At 49.8% G+C, this 12,093-nt stretch overlaps 1 protein-coding gene across 1 annotated transcript in view; it reads left to right on the top strand.

Annotated features, from left to right (window-relative positions):
* ARID1B (AT-rich interaction domain 1B) overlaps positions 1-12,093 on the top strand; it is a 107,714-nt gene that overhangs the window by 35,146 nt on the left and 60,475 nt on the right. Inside the window, exon 3 of the mRNA XM_027774692.1 lies at positions 5,726-6,053. Coding sequence (XP_027630493.1) covers positions 5,726-6,053 — 328 coding nt within the window. The remainder of the gene's footprint in view (positions 1-5,725; positions 6,054-12,093) is intronic.

The raw sequence follows: 12,093 nt of genomic DNA, 5'->3' as shown, positions 1-12,093 counted from the left end.
GCAGGAAGAGGAGACCACCAATACATGTACCAATATGGATGGATTTCGAAAGCACAGTGCCAAGTGAAAGAAGCCAGACACAGAGCCTTACGTCAGGGCTCCGTCTAAGCAACACCATGGAGAGGCCAGACTACAGGAACCGAAATCTGTTTAGTGGTTGCCCACGACTGTGTGTGAGCATGAGATTGGCTACGAAGGTAGGAATGGAGCTTTTGTTATGACAGAAATATTCTGTATCAGGTCAGCCGGTGGCATGATGGTTAAAGAAACTGGTTGCCTATGGCCAGCAGCACAATTCGAGTCCTGCACTTGGTGGCTGGAGAAACATGCTGCATGCTTGCCTGTGCATGCCCAGAATCCTAAGAGGGGAAATGGAGAAGTGGTCGCAACATGACCATCCCGGGGAGGGGGGTTGCTATCTCACTCTCCCCCACCCCTCCTCACACCCTCTAGCAAAGTTTTTTTTAAAAAAGAAATGCATATTGAGCCCTAATGCACATATAAATTTATCATAGTATGCACCTAATTATGCATTTTTTTTCCATCCGAGGTAGAACATCTAGCTTATGACGTGTGCCTTCAGGTGCTCCTGCACAGCGTAGGGGATGAGGTAGAGCCTCGTACAGAACAGTCGTTCAGAAGTAATTACTGGGCACTTTGAAGAAGCAAAATGTTCTGTGTGAGAGGAAACATTTAATAAAAGCAGTAAGCTCGGAGTACTGAGTGTAACTAGCAATCTAGCCATCTGGACTCAGGAACAGAATTACTGGTGCTCCTGCTGGAGCCGTGGTGGCTGGAGGAGTCTAACTCCTGCTTCCTCTGCCTGGTGCTGGATTAAGCTGTAACTCCTGGAGGACTGAATCTGAATTCGTTGGGTGACCAGTTTTCCAAAGCTGATGTGCCAAGATGAACCCACTTGAAAGCCGTGGGCTCTCGGACTTGGCTGCAAGACCAGTCCAGCTGAGGTGGGCTGGCCCGGCATCTGCTGCCCTCATTGTGCCTGGTGCTGGATCCATCTGTTTTCTGTCAGCGCTCGTGCCAACAAATTACTAATCTATTAGAGAAACATGGAAATAAGATTGCACTTCTCATTCCTGGCTTTTCCTCTCATATTTTGCTTGGCTAACATATTTGGTTTTTGTTTATTTTGGGAAGAAAGATACGCTATCAAGTAGGCAAAGAGGGGTAGTGAATCATTTTTTTTGCCCCATCCACACATTTGAGAAAGACGGTGGGGGAAAATAACAGTCCTGTTGTGGTGGTGGTTGTCACTGATGGTGATGGCAGCTCGTATGTGACAGGCGGCACCCTGCCTGGGACGGTGCTGCCACTTTGAACCATTCCCCGTTCTCATCATCACTGTACAGATGACAGAACCACTGCTCAGAGAGGTTAACTTGTCTAAAACCATGCTGTTCACGAGTGTCAGAACCAGTATGCAGACGCAGACTAAAGCTGGCGCTTTATCCACTGCCGCCTCTCAAGCCATTTTAAGCCTTTAGAAACCATTTTTATCCAGGCATGTGAGTTTAATGAGGAAAGCCTTTTAAAGTTTCCAGGGAAAGAAAAGGGGACCTTGTATTTCTTCTGCTGAATAGAGGCCTCTGTAATTAGAACCTATTCTCCTGACGTGTGCCTTTGAGCTCCACTCCATAGCATCAGCCCAACAGATTGGAGAAAAGCAGGTTGGGACCCCAGGACCAAGTGCGCCTTTCTAAGCCCCCGCGCATGCGTGTGTGTGCGAGTGTGCACGCTTGTTATGCATGGGTGCATACTTCAAGTGCACCAGCTTCCTGCTGCAGGACGGAGACCAGCTGCTGCATTGAGCAGAGCTATCGAATCGCTCCCCCTCCGTGGCATATAGCATGAGTGAGAGGGAGGCGGGTACCGGGTAGTCAGCCGTCTCCGGCATCTCTTTCCTTTGTGCTCCTTAAAACACAGCCCTGGCCTGCCAGTCAGACCCGCGGTGCAAGCACTCGGAGTCACGGCTTCTCTCCGTTCCAAGTATAAGGAGACCCAGCAACGTCAGGAGCTTTCTTACGCTAATAAAACTGCACTATTGTCATAGTGGGCACTAACCATGGCTAAATGCTTGTTTTCTAAAACAGGATTAAAGTGTCATTCCATTTCCTTCTAAAGCAAAGGGCACATATTTTTCTTTGAAAAGGACTCCTTACCAAATGAGTCACTTTCCAAGAGTTGGGGGAGGGTGGAAACTAGCCCCAGCACCGTGGTCTGGATGTGTGAATTCATTACTCATGCTTTCGAACTATGAATGAGTGTATTTACTTTTTTCCTTGGTTTTGTTTTGGTTTGTTCTTTAGGGTTTTTGTTTGTTTGTTTGTTTTTTGTTTTTGCCATAGTATACGTGCACTTGCCAGAGAGACAGACAGACAGAGACAGAGAGGGAAAGTGAGAAATCACCTCCAAGGGGGCATGGTTGTGCCGCAGTCCCTTCCATTCCATCCTCCCCTCGGGGTTTTAGGCACACATGTACACGTGCCCGCTGTGATTTTCAAACCACAAGGTCTGGGGCTCAAACCGTGGTCGGCCATGTGGAGTCCAGGACCCTTAGCCGCTACATCTCTTACCACCCGCAAGTGTGTTTACTTTTCATAAAACGCAAGAGCCCCAAAGGAGCTCCGCACTTCACTGACCTTATCAGACTCTCAACGTGAGGGGACACAAAGTCAGGGTGGAAGAGTCTCAAATCGTGCTCTCAGGAGACTGTGGTCTCAAAGAGGAGGGTGGCAGCATGGCTCCTGCCCTAAGTTCTGCCCGCCCAGCGCACTGAGTACCTTTGCGCTGAGACAGCATAACTGGAAGTCAGACTGGGAAGCTTTTGTGTGTCCCAGGGGGTTGGAAATTCAGAAGCAACTTAAGAGTTATTTTGTAAAGGACTTTGAAACTGACCTTGAGAACCATGTAAGTGATTACGTCTGTGAACCCATCATTCGAAGGCAGCGCACGTTCGTGGAGAGGCAGCTGGAACCGGCTGAAGTGCAGCTGAGCACACCTGGGGCAGGTGATGCTGCCCCTCCCCAGGCCTGTCTCTATCCCCATGCATCTTCCACCGGGGCCCAGCTCTGCTACCCCCCTCTTCATCCTGAGGCTGCCTTTAGCTCTCCAGGTGGTCGTCAGGGTTAAAGAAGCTGCTGCTTTGAACCAGTCTCCCTTTCTGTTGTGAGAACAGCAATTTATTACTCACCTGTCCCAAGATGAGCCCCGTTCAAAGGTCAGCAAACCATGCCCCCTCTGGCCCACCACCTGTTTTTGGAAGTCACATTTCCTTGGAACACGCCCTTCCCTCCTGAGTATGCGTCTGCTTTGGGACTCCAGTGGCAGAACGGAGTAGTTAGGACACAGACTGTCTGGTCCACAAAGCCCAAAATAGTTCCTGTCTGGCCCTCACTGGAAAAAAATGTGCCAGTCCGTGGGCTACACAGACGGTTTCCTCCGCATCCTCTGCGGTTGATAATGGGCAATCACATACGAGACCTTGCACAATCCCCCAACAGTAAGCACCCAGTAAGCGTGGGGAAGCCCCGACTTTCCTACAGACTTGTAGGCGGCGCAGCTTTATGTACGTGAATTTAGGGAAACCTGTGTTTACGGTTATGGTGGCACTGTCAGGTAAGTTTGCTGGTCCTTAAAATTGGAGAAGCCGCACAGCAGAGTGTGACATGCCTAGACTAAGCCGCCCTCACAGGCTGCCTGCTTCAGACCTTGGCTTCTGGCCTGATGACCAGGAGAAAAATCATTCGGCATCCCTCTGCCTGAGGCTCCTCTTCTCCAAAATGAGGGTCATCGTAGTAAGTGCCCCGTGGGCTTGATGCGAGGGTGCAGTGAGTTCACTCAAAGGACTTGGGACTGAGCTTAGCACACAGTAAATATTGAGTACTTGCTTTGATTCTGGTTATGACTCTATTTCTATTTGTTGGAAATCCTTGAGAAGTTCCTCCTCATCTCCAGGATAAACCTAAACATACAGGCCTGGTACCCAAGGCCAACCAGGTCTGGTCTCCTCCTTCTGCCCCAGCAGCTCCACGAAGCCCCCAAGTGACGTGTCTTGGGTGTGTCTGTCCTTGCCACCTGCACCAGCGTTTGTGGCCTCTCCCAGGAGTGCACTCTCCTCCCTTCTGCCTTAGTCACCAGCCAGCACCAAAACTGCCGTTTAATGCCCACATCTGAAGCGCTTTGCATACATTGCTCAATGCTGACACCTCTTCAAGTGGACAGCTTCGAGAGAGGAGTGTCTTTGCTTTGCAGAGAAGGTGTAACAAGGCAGAGACAGGTCACTGGGTTCCTGTGGTCAGCAGGTACAGAGCCTCGTCCACCTCAGGGCTCCAGCCCCCGCCCCCTTGCCTGCTGCTCTCAGATTCCAGCGCATCTTTCAGAGAAATTCGCGCTGACCCTGCCACGGCCGGCCCCTAAGCACAGCCAACCTGACTTGCCTTCCCCTTTGGTGCTTTTTTCCTTGTGTTTGCCCCTTCTCCAGCACACACAGACACACGCATGTGCACGTGTGCTGGGCTTCTCTAGTGCAGGAATCAAGCTGTGTTTAACCCTGTCTCCCCGGAACCCTTTCTGGCATATTTTAAGCATGTAGTTATGTTAGCTGGATGGGAAGGATCTTCCAGAATGTAGTGAAGACTCGCCGAAAAGCACGAACCCATATTCTGCAAGCCCTGCCCTCACAGTTACGTTATCCGCAGTCCCTCACTGTGGCACTGGTTAGCCATGAGGGCTTCAGTCCTCACCTGCTAGTTCTTCTCTCATTTGCAGGTGGAGGAGCCCGGGTGGTTCCTGCGCCTCCTGGACGTGGAGAGATGAGTGGCCTCATGGTGCAGAGAACTTACGCAGTGCCCTGCACACACAGCACTTCAGCAGGGCAACCTGCAGTTCTCTTTGTTAAAGTGGTAGTACGCGTGTCTTTGTTGTACCAGAACTTAATTTATTTACACATAATCAAAATAGAAGGGAAGGGAAGGGAGAGGGAGATCTACCTGCCACGGCAGTTGGAGCCATGCAATGCCCTTGCCCCCACTCGTCCCACTCCAGCTGGGCCCACCTGCTCCCATCCCCACCCCCACTTCCTTCTTGTGGGGCTGAGTCGTGCTGGCACTTGGAGCGGGTTTTTCTAGGACAACACCCCCCAGCACAGCCAGCCACTGTCTCTGGTGCTTGAGCAAAGGGAGGTGGTGCCCAGGCCGAGGGAAGCTGTGTGTGCCGAGGTCCACACAGAGGGATGGAAGGTGATGTGGGCATTTTGTCACCTGTTGTCTCCCAGAGCCCTCTCTTCCCTGTCCATTGCAGTAGGGATGGAGCCTAGGGGGTGCAGGTGCGCCTCACCCCATGCCAGGGAGCTAAATCCCTGCTGGGGTTAAGATGTAAGCACACGAGGTGTCAGACGTGTCAGAGCCCCGCGGCCCTCCTGTTGGTTGCCTGCTAGGAGATTTGATCTTTATGATGAGCCAGTCCCTCCTCAGTGTCGCAGTGTCCTGTGCGGGCTCCATCTCTGAGGTTGCTCCCCCGGGCCTTGGGGACCTGCAGAGAGCGTGTTGGAGAGGGGCAACCTCGTTGGTGCCCGCAGGAAGGGCCCATCCAGAGCCCGGCTCACGTTCTCTGGGGATCACTCTGTTGGGCAAAAATGTGTTTCCAGTGAATGTTTTCACAAGTCGAAAGATTAAACAAAGGCTTTAATTTGTCTTTGCTTTTTGTTTAGGTAACTACTCCAGACCCCCAACGTATAGCGGGGTGCCCAGTGCAAGCTACAGCGGCCCAGGGCCCGGTATGGGTATCAATGCCAACAACCAGATGCATGGACAAGGGCCGAGCCAGCCATGTGGGGCTGTGCCCCTGGGACGAATGCCATCAGCCGGGATGCAGAACAGACCGTTCCCTGGAAACATGAGCAGCACGACCCCCAGTTCTCCTGGCATGGCTCAGCAGGGAGGGCCAGGAATGGGGCCGCCAATGCCCACTGTGAACCGTAAGGCACAGGAGGCAGCCGCAGCAGTGATGCAGGCTGCTGCAAACTCAGCACAAAGCAGGTATGCCGCCCACGCAGCCCGGCCCAGTCCGCGTCCTCGCGCGTGCCCACCCGGCTGAGCACGAAGCTGCAGTCCTCCCTCGCGCTCCCCACGCGGGAGAAGGCCTTTGCGCTTGGCTGTGCTGTCTGTCCCGCCGGTCTGTGGCTCACAGGGCAGGGAGTGGTGGCACCCCTTGTCTTCTGGTGGGTCGAGGAAGGAGTCTGCCCACCGTGGGAGGCGCCATGAAATGTCTGTGAACAGGCATTGCAGCCAGAAAGCCAGTCTGGTTGCATGGGGACGTGTCCGTGCGGTCCATTGAAAACTAGGGCTTTTAAGCAAGAAATACTAAAGGTTACTATCTATTTAAAATCTAAAATGGTGAAAAAGAACTCACACCTTTTTCTACTGACCTAAACCTCTTTATAAAACAGAAACTTTTTATGTGTCCCATGTGCGTTGTGTGTGTGTCTGAAGGAGCCTATGTGAGATGCGTATGTGTTACGTATGACTTCCGAGCATACCTGTCTACCTATCTAAATTATGGTTAATGAAGCAAAGATAGCTTCACTTGTTTTTAATCCTGATTTAAAAAGAATTATTCTTGAAGTGAATACATGACCTGTCTAAAAGTAGCATACTTAATTTAAAATCTATGACACAAAGGCAAATATGTTTTCAAAGAAGCACATGTAAATATGTTTTAAAACAGCACACGGAAAGATAGATCTTAAAGGTTTATTCAGAAGAAAAGATAGAAGATTCCAATTTGTGTCCAAGGAAAACAAAAGCCTGTGTGTGTATATTTAAGTGCGTCCCTTTGTTACTTTTCCTCAGAAGCTGCTATTTGGGGAATGTGGGGCCCCTCTAGTCTCTTTGTTGTGGCAAATAATAAATTTCCTGTGAGGAAGTAAAATGACAGTCAGTTATTCCTCCCTCCCTCTCTCTCTCTCACTCTCTGTCTCTGTCTCTGTCATCCACATTACAGTTCCTTGAGATCTCTCAAACCCGGCCGCGTACTGCTCAGCTCAATCTACACAGGCTTTGGGGAATGTTTTAATAAACCTGTCTGTGCAGACTGCTTAGGCTGGGCCAGCTGAGGTTCCAGTTTAGGTCTCAATGACTTGTCCAGTGTTTCAAGTCATAAAGCACAAGTTATTTTCATTCCGCTAAGTAGAGCGTGTTTGGTTTCATTTGACGTGAAACCCTCGATAGTGATGAGAAGATAACCAGAGAGACTGCGGCTGAATTCTGTTTGATTACGACCCCTCGCTGTGCTCCGTCTCCGAACCCGTTAGGGCCCCACCCGATGGGAACGCGCGCACAGACACGGCCCTGCCGTCACTCTCCTTCTCTCGTCGCTGGGCCTCCCAGGGCTTTGCCATCGCCTTCTGCAGTCTGCTGTAGCTCCCCAGGGGTTTAAATGGGGGCTATGGATTTCGTGGGGTTTGGGTTTTGGTTTTTTTGGGTTTTTTTTGCTTTTACAAAAAATCAAAGCGAGACTTCAAAACTGCAGGCTGAGATTCGATGTGAGAAGCTCCCTTCTCTCTCTTTGGCTCTGCCCTCCACGTTTTATCTTTTCCAAGGAACTTGACCCAGGTCCCCCCTCAGTGCCCCATGTGCTTACTCACACCCCCGTGTGGGAATGCATGTGGACCGGGGATTCAAACTTGTGCTGCAGAACAAACCCAAAGAGCCTGTTCTTCTGTTCCACTTTAGGCCACCATTCGTTAGGTCGCCTGCTTATCCCAGCCAGTCTGGGGCTGGCAGACGCCACATGTTTTCTTCCCAGCATCCCAACTGTGGCAACTCTCAGGCTCCCACGACGCACCCGCCTGACCAGTACGGGTAGGTAGCACATGCCCGGACTTGCTGCGGGGCCTGGGCATTTTCTTTGACACCGTTGAAGAACATGCCACGGGCTGGGACAGGATTTTGGAATGCCCAAACCTAGACAGAGAGACCTGACAGGAACCCATCTCTCAGGGCTGTCTCTGGTCCGTTTCGTTCGTCCACGTGTCCTGTGCTTCCTGTGAATGGCGCTGTGGCCGTGCTGGGCACTGCATGCCGCCCACACCCTGTCTGCATGGCTCTGGCATGGCACTTCCCGTCGTGCCCAGGAGGGAAGGAAACACTTGCACCTGTGTGGAGCTATGGGGTCGCCTGCCCTGGCACCGTCCCCGTCCTTGTCCTTGTCGTGTCTGGACCTGTCGAGAGCACTGTCCTTGTGACTGTATGATGGCCATCCAACCACTGCCCTGAGCTGCTGCCATACACCCCCCCCCAAGTCCACAGGGCCCCGCTGTGGTCGTGCCACCAGAGGCTGTTCCTGGGCCTGTGGCGGGGTCTCGTCACGTTCACCACTGAGCAGAGGGCTGCGCCACAGCCCGCCTAGTGCCTCCTCTCGGCCCGTATTAGAATAGTGAAGCCACCAGAAAACACAAGATCATCCAAGTCCGAATTTTCTCTCTAAGCACGTTATTGCCATAATATTATCAATTTCAATACAGGAATTACATACAGCAACTAAAAGTGTCTCTCTGTCCTTTCCTACTACAAAACTTTATGAAGATTCAAGTTCTGTCGCTATTTGTAGGTTAGTAAATGAGTGCTCTTAAAGTACTGGGTCGTCAGAAAAGTCACGACACATTTGCATGAAGAAGCAGAAGGACATGTCAGGACTCTCCCAGCGACCCCGCGTGTTGTTATGGACTGACCCGCTGTGCAGAAACGCTCGGGCTAAGCATCACTCCGCATGTCCAGTTGTCCTTGGTACCCGTGGGAGATTGGTTCCGGCCCCCTTGGGCACCAAAACTCACAGATGCTCGAGACCCTCCCATGAATTGGCGTAGCACATGGAGGCGGTTAGGGCACCCTGTACAGACCTAGGGTTGCTGTCTAGTTTCAGTACGGACGGGCCTCACCTCAGTGCAAGCAGGCCGCGAGTCGCCAGCCCGCTCTGCCTGAACAGTAAGCTTACGCGGGTTTCACTGCCCATCAGGAATGCATCGCACAGAGCTGCGAATAGTTTTATATTCAGTATACATTTATTTCGACAGCAAGACTAAATGATAATTTTGTAATTGAGAGTTCCAAATTCTGTAAACATGGTCTTAAATATGGGCCAACAAACACAGAATTCTGTAAACACAATCCTCGAAGTGAAATAACAAACATAGAGTGAGGTAAACATACTTATTCTCGGAAAACTCTTCTCCCCTTTTTGACTTTCTTGTGGGCTCCTTCAAGGTCAGTTCGTGAGTCAGTGGGACAAAGACAGCAGGGGGAGGAAGGCATTTATCGTGGGCTGCTAATCCACAGGCTCTGTCCTTCCCCAACTCAGGAGTCCTATTTAGACCCACAAAGCTAGTTTGGCTGTGCCTTGCCAAGCACATTAAGCAGCTGTGTAAAATGAATTTAAATGGCATGCATCAGAGTAAAATCTCTTCCACTGGGGCAGAAAATCAATGTTAGCTAACCAGCACGAGAAGATCAAGTCTGTGTCTCCGCCAGCAGCCTCCGGATAGCTTCCTTAGAATATAACCTCTCCTCCTTCATTAACAACAAGAAGAAGGAAAATGTTGGAGTGACTCTGTGTTGAATCTTGCAAAACACACTTGGCAAAGGTTGATCTTTGCAGCCCCATGCTGGTTAGCTGTGATTTCACCTTTCATATCTACAGTATTCTTTCTAAGAAAGAGAAAGATTTTGGGGGACCAGCAATTAGTCCCATGTAATTTACCACTGTTCGAGTCCTGGACCCAGTGGCTTAAACTCATGCCGGGCGCATGTGCGTGCGTGCCCAAGATCCCGAGAGGAGAATGGAGGAGAAGGGATTACGGCGTGGCCATCCCCCCTGGGGGGTGATTTCTTGCTTTCTGTATCTCTGTCTCTGTCTTTCTGACGAGCACACGTGCCCTATAACAAAAACCTCTCGTAGCAAAAATCTCTCTCTAAAAAAAAAAAAAAAAAAAAAAAAATCACTCTGGGCATGTGTGCATGCTTGCCCAGAACCCCAAGGGGAGAATGGAGGAGAATAGATTCCACTGTGGCCATCCCCCTATCCCCCTTGGGGGGTGATTTCTCACTTTCCCACTCTCTATCTCTCCAAAGAGTACATAAACCCTATGCCAAAAATAAAAAAAAGAGAGAGAGAGAGAAAGGTTGTTCCCCCCCCCTTTTTGTATTTTCCTTCTGTTTCACTTTGCAATACCTATAACCTTTTGTGCCTTTTTTTTAAAAGCAGAAGCTTGACTCTGAGAAAACATGTCTGTTACATGTTTCAGCACCGTGGGTAAACTGGTTTTCAGCATGCTTTCGCTTTACCTGGGTAGCAGTGCATTGCAGGAAACCTGTGGTTTTGCTTATGTTTTTGTTTTCTTCCCCCATTGATAGCCCTGTCAGGTTCAAGTTAGATTAGTGATTTAAAAGGCCAGTTTGCTAAATGTCATTTCTGCTTTGAGAAGAAGAAACGGCTCAGGCCTTTCAGAAACACAGTGTTCAGAGTTTGTCATAGTGACGTCTTTCTCATATTGAAATCCCAGAGGACCTAGAGCTTATGAAAGAAGCTGAAAAAGACAACTTAATGCTGAAGGTGAAGGGTGAGCAAGAGTGCGTGTGCGCCGACAACTAGACAGACAGAAAGCTCATTTCACAAATGGAGTTGTGGCGGTTACACTCGGGCCTTTTCAACTATTTGAAAATAAGGCAGTATAGAGGAAACACCAATTTAACTGGTTGTGAACTATTTAATTAATTTATTTTCTAAGAGTGGCACTTGAGGGACCAGCAAATGGTGTAATGGTTACATCGCTGGACTCCCATGTAGTCGACTGCAGTTTGAGTCCTGGCCCTGGTGGCTTAAAACTCATGTCAGGTACATGCGTGTGCATATCCAAGATCCTGAGGGAATGGAGGAGGAGGAATTGTGGTGTGGCCGTCTCTCCTGGGGGGAGTGGGGAGGTAACTTGTTTTCTGTCTCTCTGGCAAGCTCACATACCCTATAGCAAAGATTTCTCAAAAAAAAAAAAAAAAAGAGTAGCACTTGGAGGGTATAATTTGCATGGGCATTAAGAAGTTAGGGAACGTATAGCCCAATTATTCTTTCCTTTTTGACCTTTTGAGTAAAGGAATTCCTCGTTTTGATAACTACGGTTTGCAATAGGATGTGGTGTTCAGGCGCTAGGTGAGCTGTGGAATAACAGCAGCCAGCCACTTAAAGCTAACGATTCGTAAGTGCCGTCTGCAGAACCCCCACCCTGTACAGTTACCCTTGTTACTCAGAAATCACCCCCCAGGAGGACGGCCGTGCCACAATCCCTCCTCCATTCTCCTTCCAGTACCTTGGGTGGACACACACACACACGCCCCGTGAGTTTCAATCCACTGGATCTGGGACTCAAACCGTGGTCAACTACATAGAAGTCCAGCAGTGTAACCATTGTGCCATCTGTTGGTCCCTGGGTTTAGATTTAAAGCATAATGAATGAACATAGCAATCTTTGGCAAGTATGAGAAGCAAAGAGTTGAAAATACTAGTGTACCTTACAGAAAACCTACCCCAAGTGTGACTAGCAGTGTCCCCTTCCGTCCTGCTCATGGCTGTCAAGTTTATGACACTGCGTGGGAAGGACTCCGAGCCATGGCCTGCACACAGGGGAGCCCAGGGTGCCGGGAGCTCAGGCAGGACCATGGCCTACTGTTTCCTACAGAAGCAGTGTCTCGAATCTCGGGCGATAGCACTCTGATGTTTTTTAAACGACTAAAGCATGCATAAACGCGCACACAGACAGGCAGTAACTCTTCCAGTCAGTGTGCTTTGAATCTGTTTCTTAATTTTAGGGAGCATGTGGTGGTATCCAACAATCAACCTCTGCCAAGTACAACTGACTTGTAGATTTGGGTAGTTTATAATCATCCAGACTTTTTCCTTGGAAATGGGCTCAGAGGGAGAAGTATGACTTCACTGAATTTACAGAAGCTCTGACAAGCCCTAGGTTTTTCCATTTTACTTAATTTTTTAAAGATATTTTTGCTTTAGAGTCCATACGCTCAGTGGAGGGAA

This window comes from Tupaia chinensis, unplaced genomic scaffold (assembly GCF_000334495.1).
Source record: "Tupaia chinensis unplaced genomic scaffold, TupChi_1.0 Scaffold000468_1, whole genome shotgun sequence".
Lineage (NCBI taxonomy): Eukaryota > Metazoa > Chordata > Mammalia > Scandentia > Tupaiidae > Tupaia > Tupaia belangeri.
This window is presented reverse-complemented; position numbering and strand designations above follow the sequence as displayed.